This window comes from Psammomys obesus, unplaced genomic scaffold (genome assembly GCF_907164565.1).
Source record: "Psammomys obesus unplaced genomic scaffold, mPsaObe1.curated_primary_1811, whole genome shotgun sequence".
NCBI classification, from domain to species: domain Eukaryota; kingdom Metazoa; phylum Chordata; class Mammalia; order Rodentia; family Muridae; genus Psammomys; species Psammomys obesus.
In genome coordinates this window covers 16299654-16325997 of record NW_026591086.1, presented here as the reverse complement: position 1 = coordinate 16325997, position 26344 = coordinate 16299654, and the positions used below count along the sequence as shown (strand labels likewise).

General features: G+C 42.1%; 1 protein-coding gene and 1 non-coding gene across 2 annotated transcripts; one reads left to right on the top strand and one right to left on the bottom strand.

The window, feature by feature from the left end:
* Positions 1-474: 474 nt before the first annotated feature.
* Trnae-uuc (transfer RNA glutamic acid (anticodon UUC)) lies at positions 475-546 on the bottom strand. Its single transcript has one exon. It is a non-coding gene; the product is annotated as a tRNA-Glu (tRNA).
* A 636-nt stretch (positions 547-1182) lies between these two features.
* Positions 1183-24487, top strand: Wbp4 (WW domain binding protein 4). The gene is made up of 10 exons (XM_055609994.1): positions 1183-1284; positions 1782-1854; positions 4770-4832; positions 4917-5040; positions 8656-8829; positions 11322-11368; positions 11945-12020; positions 14990-15180; positions 18941-19107; positions 23978-24487. Coding segments are annotated over exons 1-10 (1119 nt in total). The 5' UTR covers positions 1183-1282; the 3' UTR covers positions 24180-24487.
* Positions 24488-26344: the final 1857 nt, after the last annotated feature.

Below are 26344 nucleotides of genomic sequence, written 5' to 3'. Positions count from 1 at the left end.
CTTCTTGGGGAAGCGGTGGGCTCAGCCCGGGCGCAAACGGCGGGGGTCCCGGAGCCGGCCGGGCCAGCCCAGGGGTCTCCGGTGGCTGCTGACAGTAACTGGAGCGCGGCCGGCACGCCCCAGCCCGCGGTGTCGGAAGGGGGTGACCGAGTAGGGTGTGGACGGAGGGGCCACCGGGGCGGGGGGGCAGATAAGGCGAGGCCCGAGTTAATCATCACCTCCCTAACGCCTGGAAAAGTACGGGATGAGGGCGGGCGGCCGGCGTGGCCGGCGGGCGGGGAGCGGCGGCCGGGAAAGCGAAACTCCTCCCGCACTGGCCCGGGCGCGGCGGGGACCCCCGAGCGCACCCCGCGGTCCTGCGCGAGCCAGCTCCCCGGTCCCTTCCCAAACTCAGCCGGACACCACAAGCACAAGTTAGCCGGGGCCACCAGAAAACAACACCACCGCGTCCAAACGGTGACAAAAAGTGCGCCGTTCCCATACCGGGAGTCGAACCCGGGCCGCCTGGGTGAAAACCAGGAATCCTAACCGCTAGACCATATGGGAAGTGCTGCCGGGAGCACCGCCGCGACCCACCTGACTAGCGTAAGCGCAGCTCCCGGCTCGTCCGCTCTGCACGATCCCAGCCGAAGACGCCCGGCCGCCGCCGCCGCGGCCCCCACGCGCGGGAACGAGCCCGGCGGAGCGCGCGCGGGCGTGACGGGGGAGGGGAGGAGCGGGGCCGACGCCGCCACTGGCAAGTTCCGAGGCGAAGCCCGGAGCGCCGTGCGGTCCCGGAGCCGGCGGCCGCGCCTTTCTTTCGGAGCCCTCAGGTCTCGGGCTGCTCCCGGGTCACGGAGAGAGGAGGCTACCGCGGGCAAAAGGCGAGGGCGGCGCCGTCCGTGGGAACAGCTGCGCGCGCCGGGGGCGGGGGGGGCGGAGGAGGCGGCGGCGGCGGCGGCCGAGCGGAGCCCCCGGATCCCGGGAGGAGCGAGCACCGCGGGATGGAGCCCGGCTCGGACGCTCGAGGACCACCGCTCCGGTCCCGTCGCGCCTCCGTCCCTTCTGGGTGACCTCAACCCCTTTATACCGACCCCACCTCTCAGGCGCCGCGAGGACCGCCCCGTGGGGGAGGGGAAGAGGCGGTGACGCCGCGCGCGCGCGCGGACTGGGCCGTCGCGGCTGCCGTAGCCCGGCCGCGGAACGCCGGGCCCGGGGACGCGGAGACCGGGAAGTCGTGGGTTTCGCCGCCGACGGACGGCCGTGAGCCGGATCGCGGGCCGAGCTCGGAGCTGGTGCGGTCATGTGAGTCGGGTCGGGTCGGGTCGGACCTGCGCCGCGCGGCGCCTCCTCCTCCCCCCTCCCCCCAGCTCCGCTCCCCCGGGGCCGCCCGACCTGCCCGGCCGGTTCTCGAGGAGACGCGGCCGCCCTTTTGGCCGGAGCCCGGGGCTCGGGGGCCGCCCCCGCCCGCCGGCTCCCGGGGCCTGCGTGGCGCTGCCGCCGCTGACGTCCTGCGGCTTTCCCCGGAGTCGGGTCCCCGGAACAAGCGAATCGGCTGAGAAGGGGACGGGAAAGGGAGATAGTTTTCTTTGAGGCTGGCTCTCCTCCATCTCTGTGGCAGTAGCGAGAAGCCTGGCTTTACCTTACGGAAAGCAGCTCTGCGCGGAATTTAGCTTCGCATAATGAATAGAACTGCTTTGCTAAGAAAAGACGGTCAGCAGCCTTATGTTCCACATTTTAACAAACCTAACAATTCTCTTTCAGTTTTTGGATAAACTTGAGCGTTGTTTTTCCTTTTTCAGGGCCGACTACTGGAAGTCACAGCCAAAGAAATTCTGTGATTACTGCAAGTGCTGGATAGCAGACAATAGGCCTGTATGAAATTTTCTACTAAAATATTCATGTGATATGATGCTTTTAAATCTAAGTGGAGTTTTCAGACCGCTTTCATCTATAGTGCTCTGTATTGAAAATCTAAAAGGATTTGTTTGATTCACCTTAGGAAAGTTACTTGCCTTCATCTCTTCATCAATCTAACTTTGAGTTGTAAGGCCAAATTATTTCTGTGGCCTTTGAGGAAATGGACAGTGAGTGGGTAATTTCATCCTTGTTTACAGAGTGCCTACCCCTTAAAAAGAATATTGTACTTCGTTTTGTTTTCCAGAGAAAGGAGAACATTATTCCATCTCACGAAATACAAAGACAGCAGCTGTGAAACACATTATGCTTATAGCCTAAATAGAGCTTCCCCCACCCCCACCAGTGGTGGGGTTAGGGTTGGTGGTGTGGAGACACGGTTTCCAGAATGCTTTGGCTGCCCTGGAACTCACTCTGTAGACCAGGCTGCCCCTCCCCCCCATTCACAGATCCCCAGGGGTGCTGGGATTAAAGGTGTGTGTCACCACCACCTGACTCCTAGATTCCGTCTTTAAGGTATAAAGCAAAAAAGTCAGCAGGCCTTCTTCCCTCTCTATAGAGTATGGGGACTGGAGAGAGGGCACCACAGTAAAGAGCACCTCCAGCTCTTGCAGAAGTTGGGGCTCAGTTCCCAGCAGCCATGTGGCAGTTCAGAGCCACCTGTAACTGCAGTTCTAGGGTTCCCAGCAGCTTCCGACCTCTACTTGCGGCTGTATTCATGTGGTGCTTATGCACTCACATAGGTGTGTAACCCACAAAAGAATACTTTAAAAACTTACAATCAGCCTGCCAGTGGTAGCACACCCCTTTAATCCAGGGACCTGGGAGAAGAGAGGCAAGATCTCTGAGTTTGAGACCTGCATGGTCTGTAGAGTAAGTTCTAGGCAAGGCTACACAGAAAAACCCTATTTTGAAAAACAAAACAACAGAAATCCTACATATACATAACCTTATTAGTAGGCAGAACTGTTGTACACAGAGAATGATGCGATCTTTTTGTTATATTCCCTCATTAAACAGCATTAAATCACCTTTGGCTTTGAGTGTTGCTCCTCAGTTTTGGCTTTGGTGATTGTTGCTAAAGATTATGCATATTTTATTTGGCTTAGGTTACTCCTTATCAAAACTATGAGATTTTAAAACCATACAAATTGAAATACATCCATCCTTAGAGGTTTGTAGACAGTAAAATGGCTTTATGAGTTATTTAAGTGATCTTTCCAGAGGTCTGTCTGTATCTCCGTATATATCTAGTAATTTAGCTATTAACAACAAGCACTATTCAGTTTGAATGATCCTTTAGTATAGTATTCCTTATGTGGTAGAATCAGCTGTAAGTAACCCAGTATAGGAGCAATAGAGAAGACTGCTTTACAGACCCCAGCTTTAAAGAGGAATTCATAGGAGTATATTAGAATAGTTTGGTCAGGACTCTCCAGGGATTTCTCTTTTCTTACTACCAGACATGTATGATTTAGTGGGGATTTCTAATGATTTAAGTAGGTCCCAGTGCTTGCTCAGGCGTCCCAGTCCCCATCCATCTAATTAATGTTGCTCTTCAGAAGTTACCACCCCTGTTTTTCATGTACCCTTCCATTATTTATGTGTGTGTATTCTAGTCCAGCTGGTTTACATAGCAGTTTTAGTTTTGTTTTTTTTTTTAACTGAGCTAAGTATATCCTGAAGGTGTCTGCATGTCAGTACAGAGGGAACTGTGCGCTCCTTTTCTGTTCTATGAAAGCCTATGGGAATGAATGCAATTTGCTCAGCCAGTCTCCAACAGATAGGCTGCAAGACTATTGCTACAAACAGTACTGCAGTGAGTAACCTTATTTATTGCATCATTTTGCACAATGTGAGGGATTTTTAAAATGTATTGTGTGGGAATGTGTGTGTGTTGGTATGGGTGTTTCGTGGTGTGTGATGGCAGAGGGCAATCTCAGGAGTCTGCTCTCCTTCCATCGTGCGGGTCCTGGGGCTTGGATCCAGTCGTCAGGCTTGGTCACAAGCACCTTTACCCACTAAGTCATCTTACCTGTCCACATGAGGAATTTTTTTTAAGAATCTTTTCTTAATGCTTTAAAGACCAATTTTCCTCCCACATACACACACCTCCCCCTTTGGTTTTAAAGTTTTTCTGCACTCCTCTCTGTCCTAGAACCTCACTCTGTAGACCAGGCTGGCCTCGAACTTGAGATCTGCCTGCCTCTGCCTCCCAAGCGCTGGAATTAAAAGGCATGTACCACCACCACCAAGCTAAAACTTAGTCTTTAAGGATATGTTTTTATGTCTTACATAGCAAAACAGAACAATGAAATTTTAGAGGTTTAGCCAGTTTTGATATTTGATGTAGAAAGGTAGGATATTGTTGTTGTTGGGGCTTTAGTTTGTTTGGTGGTTGCTTTGGTTTGTGGAGTTTTTTTCTGTTGTTGTGTTATTATCTTTTGTTTGTTTGTTTGTTTTGAGGCGAGATGTCACTTGAGCAAATAGCTTAAGCTGGCCTTAACTCCTTGAACTCTGGTTTCTCTTGCCTCAGTCTTTGAAATGTTGGGGTTACAGTAAATGTGACTGTCTAGCTGTGATATATTTTTTGAAAGACTTCATGTCTTAGGTCCTTATTACACCCGTATTCACTGGGTTAGTACTGTATATTTCTTCCACCGGTGTGGTCATCCTGGCTCATTTGAAGAACCAGAGAGCGCCTAGTGGGGGAGCACAGTAACCCGCTTAGGCTGCTAGCATCACTTGATACAAGGGTCAGTTTGCATTAAAACAATCTTTTTTTTTTTCTGTTTTCTGCCATTATAATCTTACAATTCAGCCATATAGTTTAAGAGAGTTTAATAATAATTGTTTCCTTTTTCATTTTCAAGAGTGTTGAGTTTCATGAAAGAGGAAAGAATCACAAGGAAAATGTGGCCAAGAGGATCAGTGAGGTAATTTCAATTGGCTCTTTGTTTACTTTTCTGTGTAAATGTTGATCCCTTCTCTCACTTTCATTTCATGTGTATCTTACACAGATTAAGCAGAAAAGCTTGGATAAGGCAAAGGAAGAAGAAAAGGCCTCCAAGGAGTTTGCTGCCATGGAGGCAGCTGCCCTGAAGGCATACCAAGAGGATCTGAAAAGGCTTGGCTTAAAGTCAGGTAAGACATCAGCAAGCAAATTTTATAAGTAACAACACAGGTTGTGCTCAGTGGTCTTTTTTTGTCTCCATATAGGAGCTATGTACTTGGAATATTCTAGTGCTTTTATTATGCATTATTGTCCTATTCAGAATATGGGCTTTGAAGCACTTTTGTTTTGTGCTGTTGCTATTGTTGTTGTTTTGTTGCATGTAGTGGGCTGGTCTTGAACTTGTAAGCTTCCTACTTAGGCCCTCTTAAGTGCTGAATTTAAAAGTGTGAGTCACTATGCCTGGCTTGTTTTGCTTTACATATTTATTTACTTATTTATTTATCTGTGTATTTATGTTTCTGTGTCTCTGTGTGGAGTTCAGGTGACAGCCTAGAAGAGTCAGTTCCCTCTTTCCACCATGTAGGCTCCAAGGATCAAACTTAGGTCATGAAGCCCAGTGGCAAGTGCCTTTATACCCTGAACCATCTTGCTGGCTCCTTGTTTAATTTTGATTGCTTATTTATTTACTTACTTATTTTAGGTATATGATTGCTCTATCTGCATGTATGTGCATGCCAGAAGAGGGCACCAGGTCAATCACATTATAGATGGTTGTGAGCCACCATGTGGTTTCGGGAATTGAACGCAGGACCTCTGGAAGAACAGCCAGTGCTCTTAACCACCAAGCCATCTCTCTAGCAACCCCTTGTTTTGCTTTTAATGTCTCATTTTTTTTGATACTTTTATTGTTATCAATAATATTGCCTTTACAGTTACCTAGTCCTAGCTCCATCCTAGCTGAATGATTCGTTTCCAAAACCTTCAGGTTTCTCTTTTAGATACTCCTTAAGTTATAGGCACTATTCATTTAAAAACAAAAACAAAAAAACCTTGCCTTATAATTACATATTTTCAACATAGCCAAAACTTGCTGTATCTATTTATATGGTTGGCTACATAATGAAGGAGTTGCCTTTTCTAGACAAATAACTGATGTGACATCAAGCAGGCAGATTGTTTTGAGGGTTTGAGTAAGGGGTATTATTGAACATTTCTATCTTGTTGAATTTAAGCTCTAAAATGGGAAGTTTTTATGAGCTTTTGTCCATGACAAATTGTATTAGTTACTTTTTTCATGACGAAATACCTGACAGAAACAACCTACAGGATAAATTGTCAGCTGTGAGTTTCAGTTCCAAAGGTGTCAATCCACTGTCCTGGGATGACACAGTGGTAGGTGCCCGAAAGGGAAACTTGGAGGCTTACCCACACATTGAAGACCAGAAGCTGAGAGAGCAGCCCAGAGCCAGAATGGAGATATAAACCCAGCAGGCCCTGCCTCCTAAGCTCTGCACCCCACTAAGTCCCTAAACCCGACATAGAAGAGATCTCAATTGTAGATCTGGTAGAGTAGGTAAGATGGCCAGATGGGTTTGTTTTTTACTTTTGTGAACCAGTGATCTTGTTGAGCTTACTTAGATAGCATGAGTGAGGAGCACAGATGACCTCAAACAGCTGCATCACCTCAGAGGCACGCCCCATTGGAGGTCACTGCCTTGGGGACTCCATATCCAGGAGCCTCTTTTCAGTTAACCTTGCACTCCTTTACTTGAGCAGCTCCCAAGATCACCTGTCAGGGGAGCTGGAACGGGATGGAGTAAACTAGCAATCCAAATGAGAAGGAGCAGGTCCTGTGAGACCCCCTAGGAAATGTCAGTACTTCCATTACCATCAGCATATACTTGACCATCACTGTATCATGTTGCTCACTTATTTATTGCCGTGACTGGATCAAGGTATTCTCTACTCCAGATAGTGGGGTGATCCTGTTATATTGAAAGGGAAAAGCTCACTACCACAACACCTCCATCTCCTGGCTCTTGGAATCTTTCCACCTCTTCTTAACAGAGGTTTTTCTGAACCTTGGAAAAGGTGACGTGGAAGAACCTTAATGAGCATTGGGTTGACACACTAAAACAGCAGCCACTTACTTTCAGTAATTTAACCAGTTATGCCTCTCCATTAGTAACCATGCCCACTAAAAGGTTGTCTTCCACAGCCAAAGAAGGCTGCAGCAGTAGAACTGCTGCCTACCTGAGTAGACTTTGTACAACAGAGGCCTGTGGGGCGGGGGCTTCCTGCTCAGGTCAAGCCATTATTTTCAGCATGAAATGATACTCTCTAGTCTCTAATGAAAAGAACTCTAAATTATGGGTTTAAGTAGAATAGTGCTTTCATTAAGTAAGAATCATTGTCAGCTTAATGTAGTCTAAATATTAGTATTTAAGAAAAAGAAGGGGCATGTGTTCCAAAAAGCCATTTATTTATTTATTAATGAATGAAAGTCTCACTGTTTAGTTCAAATAGCTGCAAATTCACTGTGATGTCAGACAGGTTCCCGTGCTCTGGGATTACTGGCATAGATCATTACACTCAACTGAAGATGAAAAGCATTTGGAGAGAAAAAAAAAATTGGTATGTTTGGAGAAGTGTTCATTGAAAACTCATCTCATTTGGATGGATGGATGGATAGCTTTGTGTGTTTCTGGAGAAGTGTTCATTGAAAACTCATTAATTTGAGGATGGATGGATTCCATTTTGATGCCCTTGGCTGTCCTGAAGCTCATTTTGTAGACCAGGCTGGCCTTGAATGCACAGAGATCCACCTGCCTCTGCCACCCAGGTGCTAGGACTAAAGGCATGTGACACCATACTCAGTTTGACCTGGAATTTACATTGTTGTGAAGAAGTGAGAAGCTAGTGGAAAGTGGCTTAATAGATTTGCCTTTGAAACTTGTTGTTGACAAGTCCCATTCCTGTTGTCATCAGCATTGACCTTTGTTGATATGGGCAGAATATCTGCTTTTCAGATGGGGTTTCACAGCCCAGGCTGTCAGAATCCTTGGTCACTGAAGATGGTCTTAAACTCCCGAGCTTCCTACCTCTACCTCCCAAGTACTATAAGGCATGCATCATCACTCTGTTTACTCTGGCACCTTTCCTAAGTATTCCTGCTAATAAAAAAGCACCAGGAATCTTCTTCAGTGATTCTGTGGCTGGACCATTCTGTTTCAGTTATGTGTTTGCTTATTTCCTCATCAATTCTCCGCTGCTGGATTCCTCCCCCTACAGCACTAGAGGTCTAACCCAGGGCCTGTGCATGTTAGGCAAGCACTCTGCTGCTGAGTTACAGTCCCAGACCTGCATTTGTTTTAAGTTGAATTTTAGACTAAGTTTTGTTTGTCTTGTTTTTGTTTTCTTGGTGTGCTGAGATTAAACCCACAACCTTGGGCAGTCGTGGTAGATGTACTACCCTGGGCCACACTCCCCAGACCCTAGGGTGACTTCTAAGGAGCAGTAGAAGTCTATAACCCTTGCTACTACTACTTTTTAGCTTTCCCTATATGTTCTTGCATGATTGTATCTCAGATAATTTTATTAAAATATGTTTTGTTCCCAAGAAGACTCTTGTCAAACTTTTGTTTTTTCAAATGTTGTCTAGGCTGGTCGCAGACACGGAGTGCGCTGCCTCAGCCTCCTGAGTAGCTGGAATCTCAGGCATGCATCACTGTCCTGGCGCTGCCGGGCTTCTGGCTGATACAGCACTTAAACTGGTAAGTTACCTATCTTTATCTTTTTTCTAGACATTTCAGAGCCGAGTCTGTCACCAGTGGGGAGCACTGTGCAGCCCACCTCCACATCCAATCAGCAGAAAGAGAAGAGAACAAAGAAGAAAAAGAAAGAAGCACCGAAGGGCAGATGGGTGGAAGGCGCCACGGCTGACGGCCACTCTTACTATTACGATCTGATCACAGGAGGTGTGTATGCTGGGGAAGCCTAGAACTCTTTCTGAAAATAGAAAAACACAGTATTTTGAGGGTTTTACTGAATATTGGAATATGTTAAGCAGTGAGAAACTGTAACTTCATTTTTACACAAAGCTTAGGAAATTATGTGCCTTTTGTGGTAATGCACACTCTGTAATTCCAGCGTTCAAAAAGCTTGAAGCAAAGGGATTGCCACAAGACTAGCCTTCTTATTAATGTTAAGTACCAGTTTAGTGAAGTACAGTAAGAATATTAAAAACTTGTTTGTTTTGTTTTGTTTTCCCCCAACAGGGTTACTCTGTGTAGCCTTGGCTGTTGTGGACTCACTTTGTAGACCAGGCTAGCCTCAAACTCACAATGATCCACTTGTCTCTGCCTCCCTAAGTGCTGGAATTAAAGGTGGGTGCCACCACGCCCAGCAAAAACATATATTTTTATTCCTTTAAAATTTAATACTTTTTTTAAAATTTTGTGTATATTCTGGGGTAAATAAGTTTACTTATTTTATCCTTCAGGAATACAGAATTTATGGCAGAAATAAGTAAATTTGGTACAAAAAGGAATTTTCTTTTTAGCTGCTCCCCCAACCCCTATTCTTACGCTAGATTTCGTGTCTATTTCCTCATACTTACCAGGCAAGTGCTTTACCATTGAGCTAAGTCCCTATCCTATAAGAAAAGAACGTTAAGATACTGTGTAGTAGAAACATAACCTAAGATTATGTGGTAGCTCATACTAACAGCTGGGTGTGGTAGCATACACATTAGTAATCCTGGCACTTGGGAAAAGGAAGGCAAGGAATTCACAGTTATCTTTAACCACTCAGCACTTCCAACGTGCTATCTTAGGAATTTTAGCCTTGGCACAGTGTTGGCAGAATTTGTGTACTCCATTACTTTAAGATTTTTTTTTATTTTATTTTATATGTATGTGTGTTTTACCTGGGTTAACATATATGTATCATGTGTGTGTAGTGTCTGTGGGGCACCAAAGAGGGCTTTGGATCCCCTGGAACAGGAGTTACAGATGGTTGTGAGCTGTCATGTGGGTGTTGAGAACCAAACCAGATCCCCTGGAAGAGATCCCAGTGTCTTAACCTCTGAGTCATCTCTCCAGGCCCCAATAGTAATCATTTCTAAGTTTATTTGCACAAAGTCTTAAATGAAATGCATATTGTAGTTCAATAGTATATCAACTATAAATAGACACTTGGAATGAGGTATTTGGGTTTTTTGTTTTGTTTTTCAGATGCACTTTGAAGCTCTTTTTCTGTCTTCATGTGCCTCATTTCTTCACCATTCTATTTTGTGTATTATTGTCCTCAATGATTCTTCATTCTTCACCTCTCACTCTCCCTTTACCCGAGACAACAGAAGGTTGGCCATCTTTTTCCTACGAAAGCTACTAAGCTGACCATTTCCACACAGCAGAAGTGAGACATAAAGAACTAACTGATAAAATACCTCTAGATGTAATAAGAAAAAAGCCCTCAAAAGACAGGGTCACACTGTGTAAACGTGGCTGGCCTAGAACTCAAGAGATCTGCCTGCCCTTGCCTTCCCAGTGCTACTATTAAAAGCATCCAGTGCTGTAACTGGGAGATTATATATCTTTTAAGGACTTGTACAAGGTCTGACTAACCTCAAATTTACAGCAATACTTTTGACTTAGCTTCTCAAATGCTGGCATTACAAAGATGTGTCACTGTGTTCACTTGCACTGTATTTTTAGGTGAGTAGGTATCTTAGTTACTTTTCTATTGCTGAGACAAAACATCACGACCAAGGCAACTTATAAAAGAAAGTATTTATTTGGGGTTCACGGTCCCAGAAGATTAAAAGCCATGATCGTCATAGCGGAGAGCATGGCAGTAGGCAGACATGGTGCTGGAACAATAACTGAGAGCTTATATCTCATCCACGATCAGGAGGCAGAGAGAGCAAGCACACTGGGAGTGCTGTAGGCCTTTGAAACCTCAAAGCCCAACCCATCAACACACCCCAACAAGGCCACACTTCCTAATCCTTCCCAAACAGTTCCACCAACCAGAGAACCAAGTCAAATATATGAGCCTCTGAGGGCCATTCTCATTTAAACCACCACAATAGGCAAGGCATCTCATAGAAGAATTAAAAGCACATAAAGATGGGAAAAACAAAAAACCTACCAAGTATAAATTCCCTAATCTCTGAGAAAAGTCCTGTCTAGCCCTAGTAATTACTGTGGTAGTTTCAGTAACTCTTGCTCAGTCTTCCCTTTCTTCTAGATTATGTAACATTCATGTGTGTTCTGTGCTGTGCCTCTAGGAATATATACATATATGTATAAATATATATGTATGCTTTGGTTCTTTAGTTTTTCAGTAATAAACTATTTTGTAGTGTTTTATAGATGTTGACTATCTGTGGATTTTTACCTGATTACACTTTTGGGACTTGTTTTATTTTAAAGCAAAATTATTTTATAATGTATTTTGTTTTAAGCATCTCAGTGGGAGAAACCAGAAGGATTTCAAGGGAGCTTAAAAAAGGTAACTGTAGCATATTTATAATATCTTTGCTTTATTCTTTCAAGTGTGATTGGCTTCTACAGTGCTTGAGTGGGGTTTGGGTGGCTGGTTTTATGGTGCTGGGGATTGATCGGAGGACTTTGTGAATGGCCGGCATTCTCCCCTGAGCTAAACAAATCTCCAGACTGGCTGCTGTGACTTTTTATAGAGTTTTGCTAAGCAAATTTACTTCCAAATAAGCAGTTCTCTCCAACCGCCAACATGGCTTCTTTCTTCCTATAACCCTTCTGTTTGAATTCTGGGTAAAGAAGGAACACACACACAAAACCTATTCAGGAGAAATAGTAGTTGATTTGTAGTCATTTGTTGTTCACATGTCTCTGTCCCACAGAATTCCTGGCTTTGAGAGGTAAGACAGTCTCTGTTTGAAAGTTGGTAGTGACAAGCAGAAACCAGACTGTGTTACCATGATCTTTATCACTACTCTTGACTCCCAGGTACCAGCTAGAAAAGAACGCATAGCAAGATTTGCCTTAGTTATTCAATAGATAGCCATTGTCATTATTTTCAGTGTATTGTCTTTTTCCTTCCTATTAGACATCAGCAAAGGCCATTTGGGTAGAAGGTTTAAGTGAAGACGGTTATACCTATTATTATAATACAGAAACAGGAGGTGAGTGTTGTCTTTGATTATTTTAACCTAAAATTGTACTGCATGTGAGATAATATATCATCTAAACTAACTTTAATGTAGTAAATATTTCTATAGGATGTATCTATATTTTTTATAAGGGATACTTTAAATTTTTCTACTTATAGTATGTTATACTGTGCATCAATGTTGTTTTGTTTTTTAATGTGTATGGCTATTTTGCCACCTGTGAGACTGGTGCCCAAGGGAGCCCAAAGAAGGCATCAGATTTCCTGGAACTGGTGTCGTGGTTGGTTTTGAGCCATAATGTGGGTGTTAGAACTTAACCCAGGTCCTCTGTGAGAGCAATAAGAATTAACTGCTGAGCCACTTCTCTGTGTCCACTTAGTGAAATTCTTTTAAGTAATTATTTATTTATTTTTATTTTATATACATTGGTGTTTTGACTGTATATACATCTGTGTGAGGGTGTTGGATCCCCTGGAACAGGAGTTACAGACAGGGGTGAACTTCCATTTGGGTGCTGGGGATTGAACCCCAGTCCTCTGGAAGACCAACGAGTACTCTTAACCGCTGAGCTTTCTCTCCAGCTCATTAATAAGACATTTTCAAATTTTAAAAAGAATCTTCAACTCTCTAAAATTACTGGGTCTTATGATTGATTTAATAATTTTCCTTCTAAGGACCTATAGGTAGTTATCACCTCGTTCAACTTTTGTCATGGTGAGGATGAAACTTGGGACCTAAGGCATACAAGCTTGTACCCTCTCAGTGCACTAACCCTCAGCCCTCACCATTTTCTTCTTTAAAAAAACAAAACAAAACAAACAAACAAACAAACAAAAACCAAAAAAAAACCTGGTGTTGGAGATGTCCCTTAATTGATAGAGTGCTTACCTAGCATGCAGAGTCCTGGGTTCAATCTGTAGCATTACATAAAACAGAATGGGGACTAGAAAGGTGGCTTGGTGGTTAAAGTGCTTGCTGTCCAGGAATGAAGACCTGAGTTCAAACTCCCATCATCCACATAGTGAAATGTGGACGTAAACACCTGTAACTCCAACACTGGGTGTGCAGAGATGGGCAAATCCCACAGCTTGTGGGCTGGCCGGTCTAGGTTCAGCGAGAGACCCTACCTTGATAGATGGTGGGTGGGTGGGTGGGTGAATGATACAGATAATAGAGCAGAGATGGGCAAATCCCAGCTTGCTGGCTGGCAGGTCTATGTCAGTGAGAGATCCTACCTTGATGGATAGATTCATAGATACATAGATGATAGATTAAATAGATAGATAGATGATTGACAGATAGGTAGGTAGGTAGGTAGGTAGGTAGATAGACAGATAGATAGACAGACAGACAGACAGTGGGGAATGATAGAGAAGGTACCAGAGGTAGTCCTCTGGCCTTCACATGCAAGTGCATAGGCAAGCACACCCCCACAACACCTATAAGCATATACCATATGCTCAAGCAAAACCAAAAACAAGTGTAATCAAACATGCCTGTAATCCTATTACTAGGAAGGTGGAATCAGGAGGAACAGGGGTTCAAAAGGCATTCTCAGATAGTGAGTTTGGGATACATGAGACCCTTTCACACAAGGAAGAACAAAGTAAATTCTTAGAAAATCGCAGAATTTCTTATAACCATCCTTCAGTTAAGTCTTTGGTGTTCCTTTTCTGGCTTTCTGAGATTATCTCAACCTGGCCTCCAGCTCAACAGGTGGCTGAGTAGGACCTGGAAGTCTTGATCCTCCTGACTCTACTTCCCCGGTGCTGCAAGTACAGGACTATGCCACCTTACCCAGCTGGTTTTCAATGTTTCTTATGCCTGGATTTCAACTCTTTTAAAAAATTTCTTGTTTGTCCCAGCATGCATCATATGTTCAGGTTTTTATCCAGAAGGACTGAAGAAAAGAAAGTACTGGGGTGGGGAAGCAGAGGATATTAAAACTTGGCCATGTTCATGTTGATACTTAGGACAATGTACGAAGAAATGACAATGTACAAAGAAATAAGTTGCCATATGGGAAGTGTTATAAGTTCCTTCAGTGAAGTGCCCTCAAGTTTCTTAGCCAGTACCACTGGATAGCTGTCCCCATCAGTCTTCACATTTTCCTTTCTGCTATCAGCTTGGGTGTCTAAATTCTTACTATTCTAAACTCTGTATTTCATCTTTTAGGAAGAAATAGCCTTTTAAACTTTCAAACAGATACGTATTCTGCCCAGTGAAAGCAGTGTTTCTGTACCAAATAAGTAAAGTTCTCGGTCTTTAGAGAGATCATACAGCACATTAATATAATAGGACTTTAGACTTAATACAGGTCTAACTTCGATGCAGCTTCTTATCAGTGAAGTCACTGAGTTTGTAGTCATTCTTGAGGAAAAAAGTTTAATCCTGATCAGTGTAATTAGTAACCACTTTCCATCTTGTTTGTTACTTTGTAGCTGGCTGGTGGGAAGTCACCATGTAGACCAGGCAGGCCTTGAACTCAGAGAAATCCTCCTGCCTCTATCTCCTATTCAGCTTCATTCTTAAAATTGTCTCAGTTGGATAACAACTTGTATATTTACTGTCCCTTTTACAAAACGATTATTAGATGATTAAAAGCACTTTAATATCTCTAAAAGCACACTAGATGGCAGTGGAGTTCAGCCAATTGAGATTCCTTTACTATGAAAGTAGTATAGTCAAATCATCACTATATTGTGAAAACTCCAGAAGTCTTGTTTTCAGGTAAACTAAAGATTTTTAAAATTATCATCCACTTCCCAAGTTTGTTCCTATTGGAGGGTTTATGAGTTTAGTAAATGCAGATTACCCCAAATTTTCTGAATGATAAAAGAATGAGAGGTTTGAGCTCCTTTCTTGATAAAGTATAGATATAAAAATGCCATATTATGTAATAATTACAAATGATAAAAAGTGGTATATTGCTGAGGAATATTGCTAAATAAATAATGCAGTTATTACAATGTGTTGAGCAGAATCCAAATGGGAAAAGCCTGATGATTTCATTCCACACACTGGTGATGTGCTTTCTAGTAAGGACAATGAAAAGTTACCTGACACCTTAGAAGAATCCAAATCATCAGATTCTCACAGTGATTCTGATGGCGAGCAGAAGAAAGCAGAAGAGGCCCCTGTAGAAACAAAGAAGCTAGTAATCAAGTTTAAGGTAGGTTCTTGCTTTACTTTTTACAAACATTTGTCAGTCTTATTTTCCATGGTTCCTGTTACTTCTAATCAACTCAGATCTGGAAATAGTAAATAGAAAATCCAGAAAAAGCAGTTCATAATTTTAAAATTGTATGTCACCCTGTATGTCATGATGAAATCTTTTTATTATAGTATATTGTTGTAGTAGTTTGTGATTTACTATTGTAGTTAATCTCTTAGTGTGCCTAATTTATCAGTTACCATTGGGAGTGTGTGTGGTTTGATATGGTATAGTGCTTTTAGGCATCTATCCATGGGGATCTTGAAATAAATCACTCAAGGGTGAGGTCAACTGTATTTTGGCATTTGGATAGATGATTGTACCATTTATTCTTGAGAGCAAGACACTGAGCCTATTTTAGACCATCTAACTTTTTTTTAAATTATATTTTATTTTTTTAAGACAGGTCTTCAATATGCAATCCTGAGTAGCCCAGGACTCATTTTGTAGATCAAGCTTGGCCTTAAACTGCCAATATCTGTGTGCCTCTTGCCTCAGAAATGCTGGTATTGAAGACACGTGCCTTAACACTTGTAACTTTAAGAAGCTTCATTTGGAAAGCTTGTCTGGCCAGTGTGCATACCTAGACTAGAAACAAAAATGGTAATAAATGGTAACAACTAATAGTATTTTAAGTTTCAGTGTAGGTAAGCTAGCTTAGAAGAATAAGTGTGGATGTTAAACATTTTTTTAAGTTCACTTGCGGTGGAGGTGTGAGGGCAGATGTAGGGGTTGAGAAGAATGTCCCAAAGCCAGACAAGGAGAACGCATCAAGAATTAAGTCTGCTGGGCTGGAGAGTTGGCTCAGCCAGTAAAGAAAGGCACTTGCTTCTAGGCCAAGCGACCTGAGTTTTCTCTCCAGGACCCACATGATGGAAAGACAGAACTTTATCTTTCCCACATTATCCTTTATACCCTAGTCAGCAGGAATGCACGCACACAAAATCTGAAAACAAAACCAAAAAAAACAAAAGTAGTAGGGGTAGTGTTTTTTTTAAGGGGGTGCCTATCAAGATGGCTCAGCAATAAAGGCTCTTGAAGGCCAGAGCTCAGTCCCAGAGTCACACATGGTGGAGGTGGAAGGAAAGAATTGACTCTCACAAGTTGTCCTTTGACTTTCACACATATATCAACATATATACATCCACACAAAATAAATAGTAAAAATGTAATTGTTAAGTTTAATTTTTTTTAAGTGGAAAAAGAAAGGAGTATATCTATTAAACTTAGCAGTTAGTAACTCCTTAGTTCCCTTCTGAAAATTTGATCAACGTTTTGGGTAGTAGAACTCATAGGGAACAGAAAAGCAGTTTCTAGTTTAGGTATGGTTTGGATAAGACATGGAAAATAGAAATTGAGCTCACCTTTAATGCCAGCACTTGAGAGATGACTGACTTCAAAAGTGTAGGAAGTCTTAAGATGCTAGAAAGACCTTTCCCAAGCCGTGCCTAAGATCCTGGCATTGCCCGGGATTTCTCTATCCACTCTTATCAATTCTTACGAGGTACAGGAGGAGCTCTGTATCACAAGGGCAACCGAGCCTTTGTAGCAGCCAGCAGACTATTCATAACCAACATAAGGTAGCATGATTGTGTTCTATCATAACTAAGGCACCTATTATAAAAATACTATTTACAAAGTAGAGAAAAACAAATGGTGGAACTAGTATTAATCTTCCCTCCTCCCAGAACAATCCACTATAATTGCAGTTATTTTCTGTTCAGACACACACACAAAAAGGGTGGTGGTACTAAACCTTGTGCCTTGGGCATGTTAACTCATACCCTCTACAACTGAGGTACCTCCCAGCCAGCCAGTACACATATTACTTTAAACAAAATCTGGAATCAGTGGTGTAATAAGATTTTGCTGTTAGCTTTCAATTTAATCTTTCACAAAGGCAACAGTAACTATCTGCCAAAGCAGTGTTTATATAATATTCTATAGTATAAATACATCATTATTTAGCCCTGTGTAGAAATTTTAGTGTTTTTGTGTTTGTTTTTTATTCAAAGGACTAGTGGACACAACACTTAGAACTGTTAAAAGTCTCTACTGTAATTTTTGGGAGGGGGTAACTACAGATCCAAGTTAAGAACAAATGGTTATATACAACGATGGAAATTTTTTGGTTATGTGCAGTAGAAAAGATACAAGCAAACATTTTTAGGGTGCTAACAAAGGAGAGTTTAAAGTGATACTCTGTGAAACTGAACTATAAAAGAAGGATGTAAAGTCTAGAAGAGACCAATAAACTCAGGAATCGGTAGTACTGGAAATGATACAGAGTCAGGTGAGCAGTATAGTACAAGTAAGAGAGTCAGAAAGCCAAAGGAAATAAGAACTCCATTCTCAAAAGAGGGGCTTTCTGTTTTAAATGTCATAACAAGGCATTTCAGAGTTAGTACTTACTTGGAATAAAACCAAATGAAGATGTAACAGTATTTTAAGACAAAGTCTCCAGCCCAGTCTGGTCTTCAGCCTGCTGTTTGGCTAAAGGTGACCTGAACTTCCGAGCCTCCTGCTTCCATCTCCTAAATGCTGGGATTATGTGTCTGTACCAGCCTGCCCAGTTTATGCTTTGCTTGGAATCGAACACAGGTTCTTCTGCATAAAAGGCAGGCGCACTACCATCTGCACCATATCCGCAGACAAGAATTTAGTATTTTAATACTAGATGGCTGAAACAGCAAAGATCCAGATCATTGATTGTAGAGCTAACAAAAGTAAAGGCCAGAGGATTTGTGAAAATTATGTTCAGCGATGTGGTAGCATGTGCCTTCAATGCCAGCACTTGGGAGGCAGAGGCAGGCAGAGCATCACAGTGAGACCCTGTTCAGGGAAAAGGGAACAAGAAAACCACGTTACTGAGCATGGTGACATATCCTGGTGATCTTTAGAAGTAGAGGGTCAGCCTGGGCTACATAGGGGAAGAGTCATTGTAGAACACAAAAGAAATTCCAAAAATTAGAGAAATTCCAAGTAAGCTTCCTATGGTTGTGTAATTTGCAAGGAGGCTGAAAAACCCCAGCATACACACTAAAATGGCAAAGTGGGCTAAAGAGCTAGCTTTCTTAACCCAATGAAGACATGGCATAAAGAACCAGCCCCAGGGCTTCTGCCCCGGGGTGGGGGTGGGAGGAGGGAGAAGAATCATTCTAATCTCTTTGTGTCCCGCAAGACAGTTTTTCTATGTAGTCCTGGCTGTCCTGGATTTGCTCTGTAGACTAGAACTCACAGAGATTGACCAGCCTCTGTCTCCAGAGTACTGGGATTAAAGGCATATGCTACCAATACCTTTATCGTCACAGTACGTTTTTCAAAAGCATCATTAAACATACTGCATTAAAGTTTTACACATAGTAAAAAACCTGATCAAGTTCTTCCATGTACATTTATTATGTAATGAGAAAACTTAAACCATTACATGAATGATTCTTATTACTAGTAGTAAGACAGTTTTAAAAGTTAAAGAAAAGCCAGGCAGTGGTGGTACACACCTTTGATCCCAGCAGAGGCTGGCGGATCTTTATGAGTTCAAGACCAGCCTGATTTTTGTGAGTTCAAGGCCAGCCTGGTCTACAGAGTGAGTGCCAAGACAGCCAGAGCTGTTACACAGAGAATCCATGTCTCAAAAAACAAACAAACAAAAAGTTAAAGAAATTTGGGGTTAACAATTTTGCTTGAAGTGTGCTGTTTATTGTCCTTTGCATTTCAGGAAAAAAATAAAAGTACTGAAAAAAGAACTGACCCAGAAATACAAAAAGAAAAGAGTACCCCAAAACAGAATTCATCAAATACAAATGAAGAAAAACCCAAAACACTTAAGAAATCGACAAACCCTTATGGGGAATGGCAAGAGATTAAACAGGAGGCAGCAGCGCAGTAAGTACCTGAGGTGTCATCCCACTGCTGTGTCCCAGCACCTCAGCACAGTCAGGAATCTCTGGTGGGCTGTGCTCCTTAAAAGTGTAGCTCTTTGTCATATTCCTAGAATAGTTTTGATTGTAAAAGATGAAGCAGTTGTTGCTTTAAAACAAATTAGTGATTGTTTCCTGCCTGCCAAAGCAGGACATTTCTAATACCAGATTCATTCACTCATCATTTTTTATCAGAAAAACAAATACTTGGCATATTGAAGGGCAACAGGTTTGTCAACAGTTAAGCACATTGTGCTGAGGATGTTACCTGATTTATGTCACTGGCTTAACTGTTCAAATAAGTTTTCTTCTTAGAAGCATTTATTTTACCATGTAAGTATGTATCACTCCCAGGCATCATTTTAGTGTTTTTTTAAACCTTTAAAAGAACCCTTGAGGTGAAGAAAGGTGTATAGGTAAAGCAGATACTCTTTAAAACAATGCTTTGAAATGATAGTATAGGGTGGATGATTTTTATGTACTTCCATAGGCTCTTCTCTGACTAGCTCACAACTTTAAATAACCCATTTATACTAATTTGCATTCTGCCACATGGCTGGTTACCTCTGCTTAGGTACCACATGTCTGTCATATGAGGTGAATCTCCTTGCCTGGCTCTATCCCAGAATCCTTTTCTGCCTATTGGATGCCCTACCTTCTATTCTGTCCTTTCCTATAGGCATAGTTTTGCTGTTGTTGTTGTTTTGACAGTGTTACATCCATTGTTGATGACCAGCATCAACATTCACAGGATAAAACTAAGTTGGGGCATAGATCTGTGGTTGCTAGCTGGCTGGTGGCCCAACAGACTTTTTCTGAGGGGAATTTTCCAGGCCAGAACTGATGGTTACCAACCATAGCTTCTACTGATAGTGGCAAACTGAGGGGCCAAAATTAAATTGTTGGTGGCCAGTAGTGACAGCTTCCTGGCGGGGGCTTACAGCTACCATGTAAGTGGGGCTAGGGCTGCTGCCTCCTAACAGGGCCTTCCACTAGTGTGGCAAGCGGGGTCTTACACCTGTTATGGTAAGTGGGAGCAAGGGCTGTTGGCTTCTAGCAGGGATCTTTCCACTGGTAGGGACAGACAGTCTAAAAAGGAAACGAAAAAAAGGAGAGAAAAAGACCACATACATATATATTACTTGTATTTGATGAAGTAAGACAGACTCCAGCAGGTAGGTTCCAACAAGTTTGTTCTTTCTTGCTTCTCTTACTTTACCTATACACATATATACTTATTTACATGCGTGCATGCATGCATGCATGCATGCATACATGCACACACACTCACACATTGGGTAGATAGAAACAGATTCCAACCTCACCAACTACTGTACATATACACATATATACATATTTACAGTTGATGAATGGAACAAACCCCAAAGAGTGAGCTCCAGACCATATTTTTATTCTTTTCCCACTGCTTATATATCCCAGTAAAGTCTTTCAAGCAGTACAGAAATCACAATGTGGTTATATTACAATGAGTATATGTAAGAAGAACATTCCCTAATACCTTCACATGATCAAGTGTTTTTCATATTATGGGTGAAAAACAAGTTGTTTCCAAGAACCTATATGCGTTTGTAACTAAACAACTTATTATAAATTAAAGAGAGGAGCAAACAAGGTCATTTCTCAGCCAGCTTTTTCTTTACTGGCAGGCTGCAGTTTACAAAGAAAAAAAAATCAACTATCTTAAAAAGTAATCTTATAAAAGTCTTAATAGAATCACAAACCTAAACTTTTATATAAAAATAATTACCTATTTCTACTTTAAGTCCTCAGTCTACTCATTATACAATTTTTACTGAATCATAACAGGAAGCTGAGGGCAAAAATGGGGACAAGAAATTAATCACCCTGAAGCCCAGCTTCAGTGAGAGAGTCAGATATTGCTAATTGGGTTATTGTTCTCGCTCACCAACCTCAACAAGTCCCTGGCTTTACTATTAAGAATGTACTTTCCTGAACTTCAAACTGTTCTCTAAGATGCTTTCCATCAGCGCCACTAGCAAAAGCAACTTTACTTAACCTTACTAAGCAATCTCTTTTTCCTAATATTTTCTACGTCAGAGGTACTAGCAAAAACATCTTTACCTAACCTTGCTAAACAATCTATTTTTTTGAATTCTTTCTAAGGGTAGTGGTTATTGCTAACAATCTACATCTCTGAGTTCTTTTCAAGGGTGGTGGTTAAATCATTAATCTGCTCTAGCAACAATGCCTTAATGAGATCAAATATTGTTATTTCTAAGTGCCAGATAAGTGCTTGGTATGACAAGTATGCACTACCACACCTACATAAAATCTTTGAGTTGGGGTCTTGCTATGAGACCTAGCTAGGCTGGAACTCCTAGTCCTCCTGCTTCAGCTTCCCAAGTGCTGGGATTACACAATGGGCTACACGGCTTACTCCAAAATTGTTTTTAAATTGTCATTACCACCTTGCAGTCCTTATCTTTGTCCTTGCGCTTTTGTTTCATTTTTCATGATCCTAACAAATTGTCTAACTATTAAATTATTGAAATAACTCTAGAAGCATTCATACTCTGTGACTGCATTTTACTCACATTTGTACAGGTTGGAACATAGAAAGTTTCTCAGAACATGTTAGTTTACCTTTATACACCTGTGTGAAAAAAGAAAATTTGTTATACTTACCGGTGTATCATACCTATATTATGACTCAGGTTATTGAGGCTGTGGATATAGTTGATAGTATTCTTGCCTATCATGCCAAGACCTTGGGGCTCAATCACAAGTACTTGCAGAAGAAAATCATCTAATACAACTTAATAGTATGTATTAAATAGAAGTTTAGTCCTGGTAAACAACATAAAAATAATACTGTCTCTAAATTGTAGTATCACTGCTGATAAGGTACCACTGTTCTTGTTTTACTGTTCTATGCTAAGATGTGACTTACATGAAGTAGTTTCTGGTGTGGCTGGACCCACATGCTTCAGTAAAAATCATCAGGGTGCTGTGCAGTCTCTGATCCTTTATTTTCACTTCTGCCTTCCTCTTGAGCTGACCCCTTCACAGATAAGCTCTGTACCTAACATCAAAGCTCTAGGCTAATATACTTTTTAAGAGATATGAGATGGGGAGCTCTTCCAGAGGGCCAGGAGTCGAGCCCCATATGGCAACTCACATCATTTGTAACTCTAGTTCCAAAGATCTGTTTCCCTCTTCTGTCTTCCACAGGCACCACGCACATGTGCACAGACACTCACACACATACAACTAAACTGTCCGAGCTAACTTTATCATGGACTGGTTCTTACTTCTAAGCTCATCACTGGTAATTCTGAATGGACATGCTCTGAATTCAGTGGTCTCTGAAAGGAAGGGCTAATAATAAAACAAATGCTGATGCTGATCCTGGAAAGAATAGAACGGTGTTTTAGATAAGCTAGTCTTTCTACTGGAATATCTACTCCAGCTGCCTCATGCAGTGTCTGGTGTACAAAAGACACAAGTGTAGCTACTATAAAATAACAATAAAAGCTTTCATTTATTTAAAGATTCCTTAAGTTAAGAGTGCTTACTGCTATTGGAGAGGACCTGGATTTGGTCCCCAATATCCACATTGTGGCTAACAACCAACTGTAACTCTAGTTCCAGAGGATCTGACACCTCCTTCTGGCCTCTGTAGACACTTCATGCATTGTGGTACACAGACATACATGCAGGCAAAACATCCTCTACACATAAAATAAAATCTAAGGGGGGGGGGGTCCTCTGAGGAGGCATATTTTCAAAAAGAATTAGATTATCTCACATCTCTGCTTTTCTCTGTTTGCTGCTTTTATTCTCTGTCTACTGAATCCCTCTCTCCAAAAGGATGGTACTTGGTTCCCATCAGGCTTTATAGTCTCACCCACTGAATATGATGATCTTTCTGCTCTGTGTTCAAAAATCTCATAAGTGAAATTGATGAGCTAACTCCACCATAGACCAGTTGCCTGTCTAGGGTAGTGTTTCTCAACCTGCAGTTCATGACCCCTTTGGGAGGTCATATAACCTCTGCACAGGTGTTGACTAAAACCATCAGAAAACAGATATTTACATTAAGGTTCTTAACAGTATCAAAATCACAGTTAAGTAGCAACAAAGTCATCTTATGGTTGGGGATCACCACAACATGAGAAACTGTATTAAAGAGTCTTAGCATTAGGAAGGTTGAGAACCTCTGCTCTAGAAGATAGGGTACTGAGAAGTTCATGTGAAGCAGGTCACTGATTTCAGGTCAGTTAGATTGTTTATGACTGACTGTGTGGGTAGTTGAAGGGCTAGTTCTCAGAATAAAAAGACGGTAGGCAAGTAGTCCGTCGAGTCTTCTATAATAGGACATTAAGGTTCCTTTTTTTTTTATCTTGTATTATATAAACTTCAGAATCAGTGGTAAAATCAGTTTTTACAACTTCCATTACCTGTTTATGTCATATACGAGCAGAGTATGTAATGATATATTATGTCCTCTGTGTAGCAGATGAGACTTGTCCTCCTAACACATGTTCACCTGAGTCAGAGTTAAAAATCACCTAGAGCCAGGCAGTGCACACCTAACCTAGCACAGGAGGGATGAAGGATGAAGGCTCAGGAGCTCAGTCATCCACAGTGACTTTAGAGAGAGTAAGGTTAGCCAGGACTGCATGAGACCCTGTCTTTAAAAAGCCAAAACAGAAACAGCTTGGTGTTCTCAGATGACCGGCTACTGATGTGGTACCGTGGGGAAGGTGCTCTTTGTGCTAGGTTGGCTTTTTAGTTCATCTGCAAGCATTTATCTTAATTTTTCAGGTAATAAAGTTTTCTTTCTGTTCCAGGGAAGAGGTCGATTTGGAACTTCCAAGCACTGAAAGTGAATGTCTATCAGAAGCTAGTGCTGGAGAAATCAAAGTGGTATTTAAAGAAAAAACAGTCTCCTCTCTGGGAGTTGCAGCAGATGGAGTGGCCCCTGTCTTTAAGAAGAGAAGACTTGAGAATGGAAAGTCTCGGAATTTAAGACAGCGAGGTGATGATGAGTAACTGTGAAAAGCCTTGGGCACAGGCAACGTGCCCTTTCCGAGCTTCCCTGTGTGTTCCAGTACGGTAGTGCTGCAGTTCACATTTATGCTGATTGTATTTTATGTGAATTAAAATAAATCTTTTTTCATGTGAAATTTATTTTTGTTCCTTAAATGGAAGCCTACAACATTGCATTGTAATACAGTGTATTATGTTCAATGTCTAAAATTGCTAATTATATGATAATTTAAGATGCTATGTATCTGTTATTTAAAACATGGGGAAGACCCTTGCTCTGTTCTTACTCATAAACGTCTATTTATTCTGCATTGAAAATGCATTATTTCTGTACATTGAAATTAACCTGTTACCTGAGAACTAAGACACAGCCCCATGACAGTTTGGTGTTGATGGTCCTTTCTGAAGCCTGCACTTAGAAGAGTGCAGATCAGCTTGTCTTAACTCGGTTTAAGCCGGAAGACCAGAAGCAGGAGCCACTTGAGTACTGAAGTAGAGAGTGACAGCAGGTCAGTGACAGCTGACCTGCACTTGCCCCAGTTCAGCTTAGAGCTGCAAAGTGTACAAAAGCACCTTAACTTGGGCCAGGCCTCAGGGGACTAGAGACAGGAGTGCAGCCTCTGTTCCTTACTCTGGCAGAGTCCTTTCCCAGTCAGGTAACCTTTTTTATAGCCTTGGGCCCCTTGGAAGGTTTATATAAGGTAATGTCAACAAAAGTCTTGAGCTAAAATAGGTGTCACTGTCCACATTAGTCTTTCCCATTTTCTGGTTACATTTCATAAGTAGAAGTTTCATATTCTATTTGAAGTACTTAATTGTAGAAAATCTGTTAATTCTAGACGGCTTTTCTAACCAGGCCAGTTCCCAAATAATTGAGACAGACCTATTGATTATTTAAACAGCTTAACGCATATTACTGGACAAGTACAATTTATATTAATTTTCTAAACTACTCAAGCTACTACTTCCCAGCCACATGCCCCAAGTTATTTTCCAATATTCGTCCTGTCTGGGCTGGATCTGCTGTATCAGGCCACGTCCTTTCTCTCCATCTTCCTCGTCCCCTTCCTCCTGCCTCATGGTCCCTACCTAGGACCTAGGAACTGTAGCCCCGCCTACCTCTCTTCTGCCAAGTTTCAGGCTATCCAGCCTTTATTAACCAATCAGAGATAATTGGGGAGAAAAAAATTATACAACATTGTTTGGTATATGTGAGAATGCACTCGTCTGGACTTCAACCAGATCTTGGAACCCAGAATTTAGCATCTGACCAGACCAACCCCAAACAGTACTTCCCTTTATTACTTTTGCATATTTTTAATCATATTTTTCATAAGTTGTACAATTTGTAAATTTTGGTAGCAAATCTGTCTTTTTACAATTGTTAGTGTACATGTATTAATAGCTTATTAAAACTCAAAGTAAATATTGGGGTCCTTGTGTCTTCTAATACAGATCAAAGTTGCCTTATCATTGGCAAAATATTATTTGAAGATTAGTCTTTGCAATTATTTAAGCCTAAACTTTGCATTCTAAAGTTTTAAGAGTTCCACTGTGTTGAAAAGAACCTCAAGTCCAGATCCTCTGTCCTAAGAGGACTCAAAAGAGTACTGGAATTAACGGGTATTACGTCATAGCTGACTCATAGAGTTTTTCGTCTTTAACTAAGTGGTCAAGGGTTTGAGTCGGTCTCACTGTGAATCTCTGGCTGCCCTCAAACTTGAGTTACCTCCCCCCCCCCCCCCCCCCCCCAACCCCCCTACCTGGGGTTCCCCCCCCCCCCCCCCCCCGCCTAAAACCTTAGTACTGGGATTGCCAGCATGCACTAACACACTCCTGGTTTACTGGCTTTAAAGGGGTTGGGAGGGTTGGGAGGGGTTTGTTTAGTTGGTTGGGTTTTGAGGGGGTTGTTTTTTTTTTTTTTTTGAAGGAGTGGTTTGGGGGTTTGGTTTGGTTGAAACCCACCTTTCTGCCAGGCTAGCAGAGAACAGCTGCCTTCTTAGGTAGCTTGGCTGAAGATGGCACTGACCTGATCCTCCTGTTTTCCACTTCTCCAGAGCTGGGATTGCAGGTGTATGCTTACAGGCCCCCAGCCCTGCCTCCACCCCGCCCCACCCCCAGTTTATGTGATGCTAGATTGTGTTGGGAGAGCACCATCTGAGCTATAT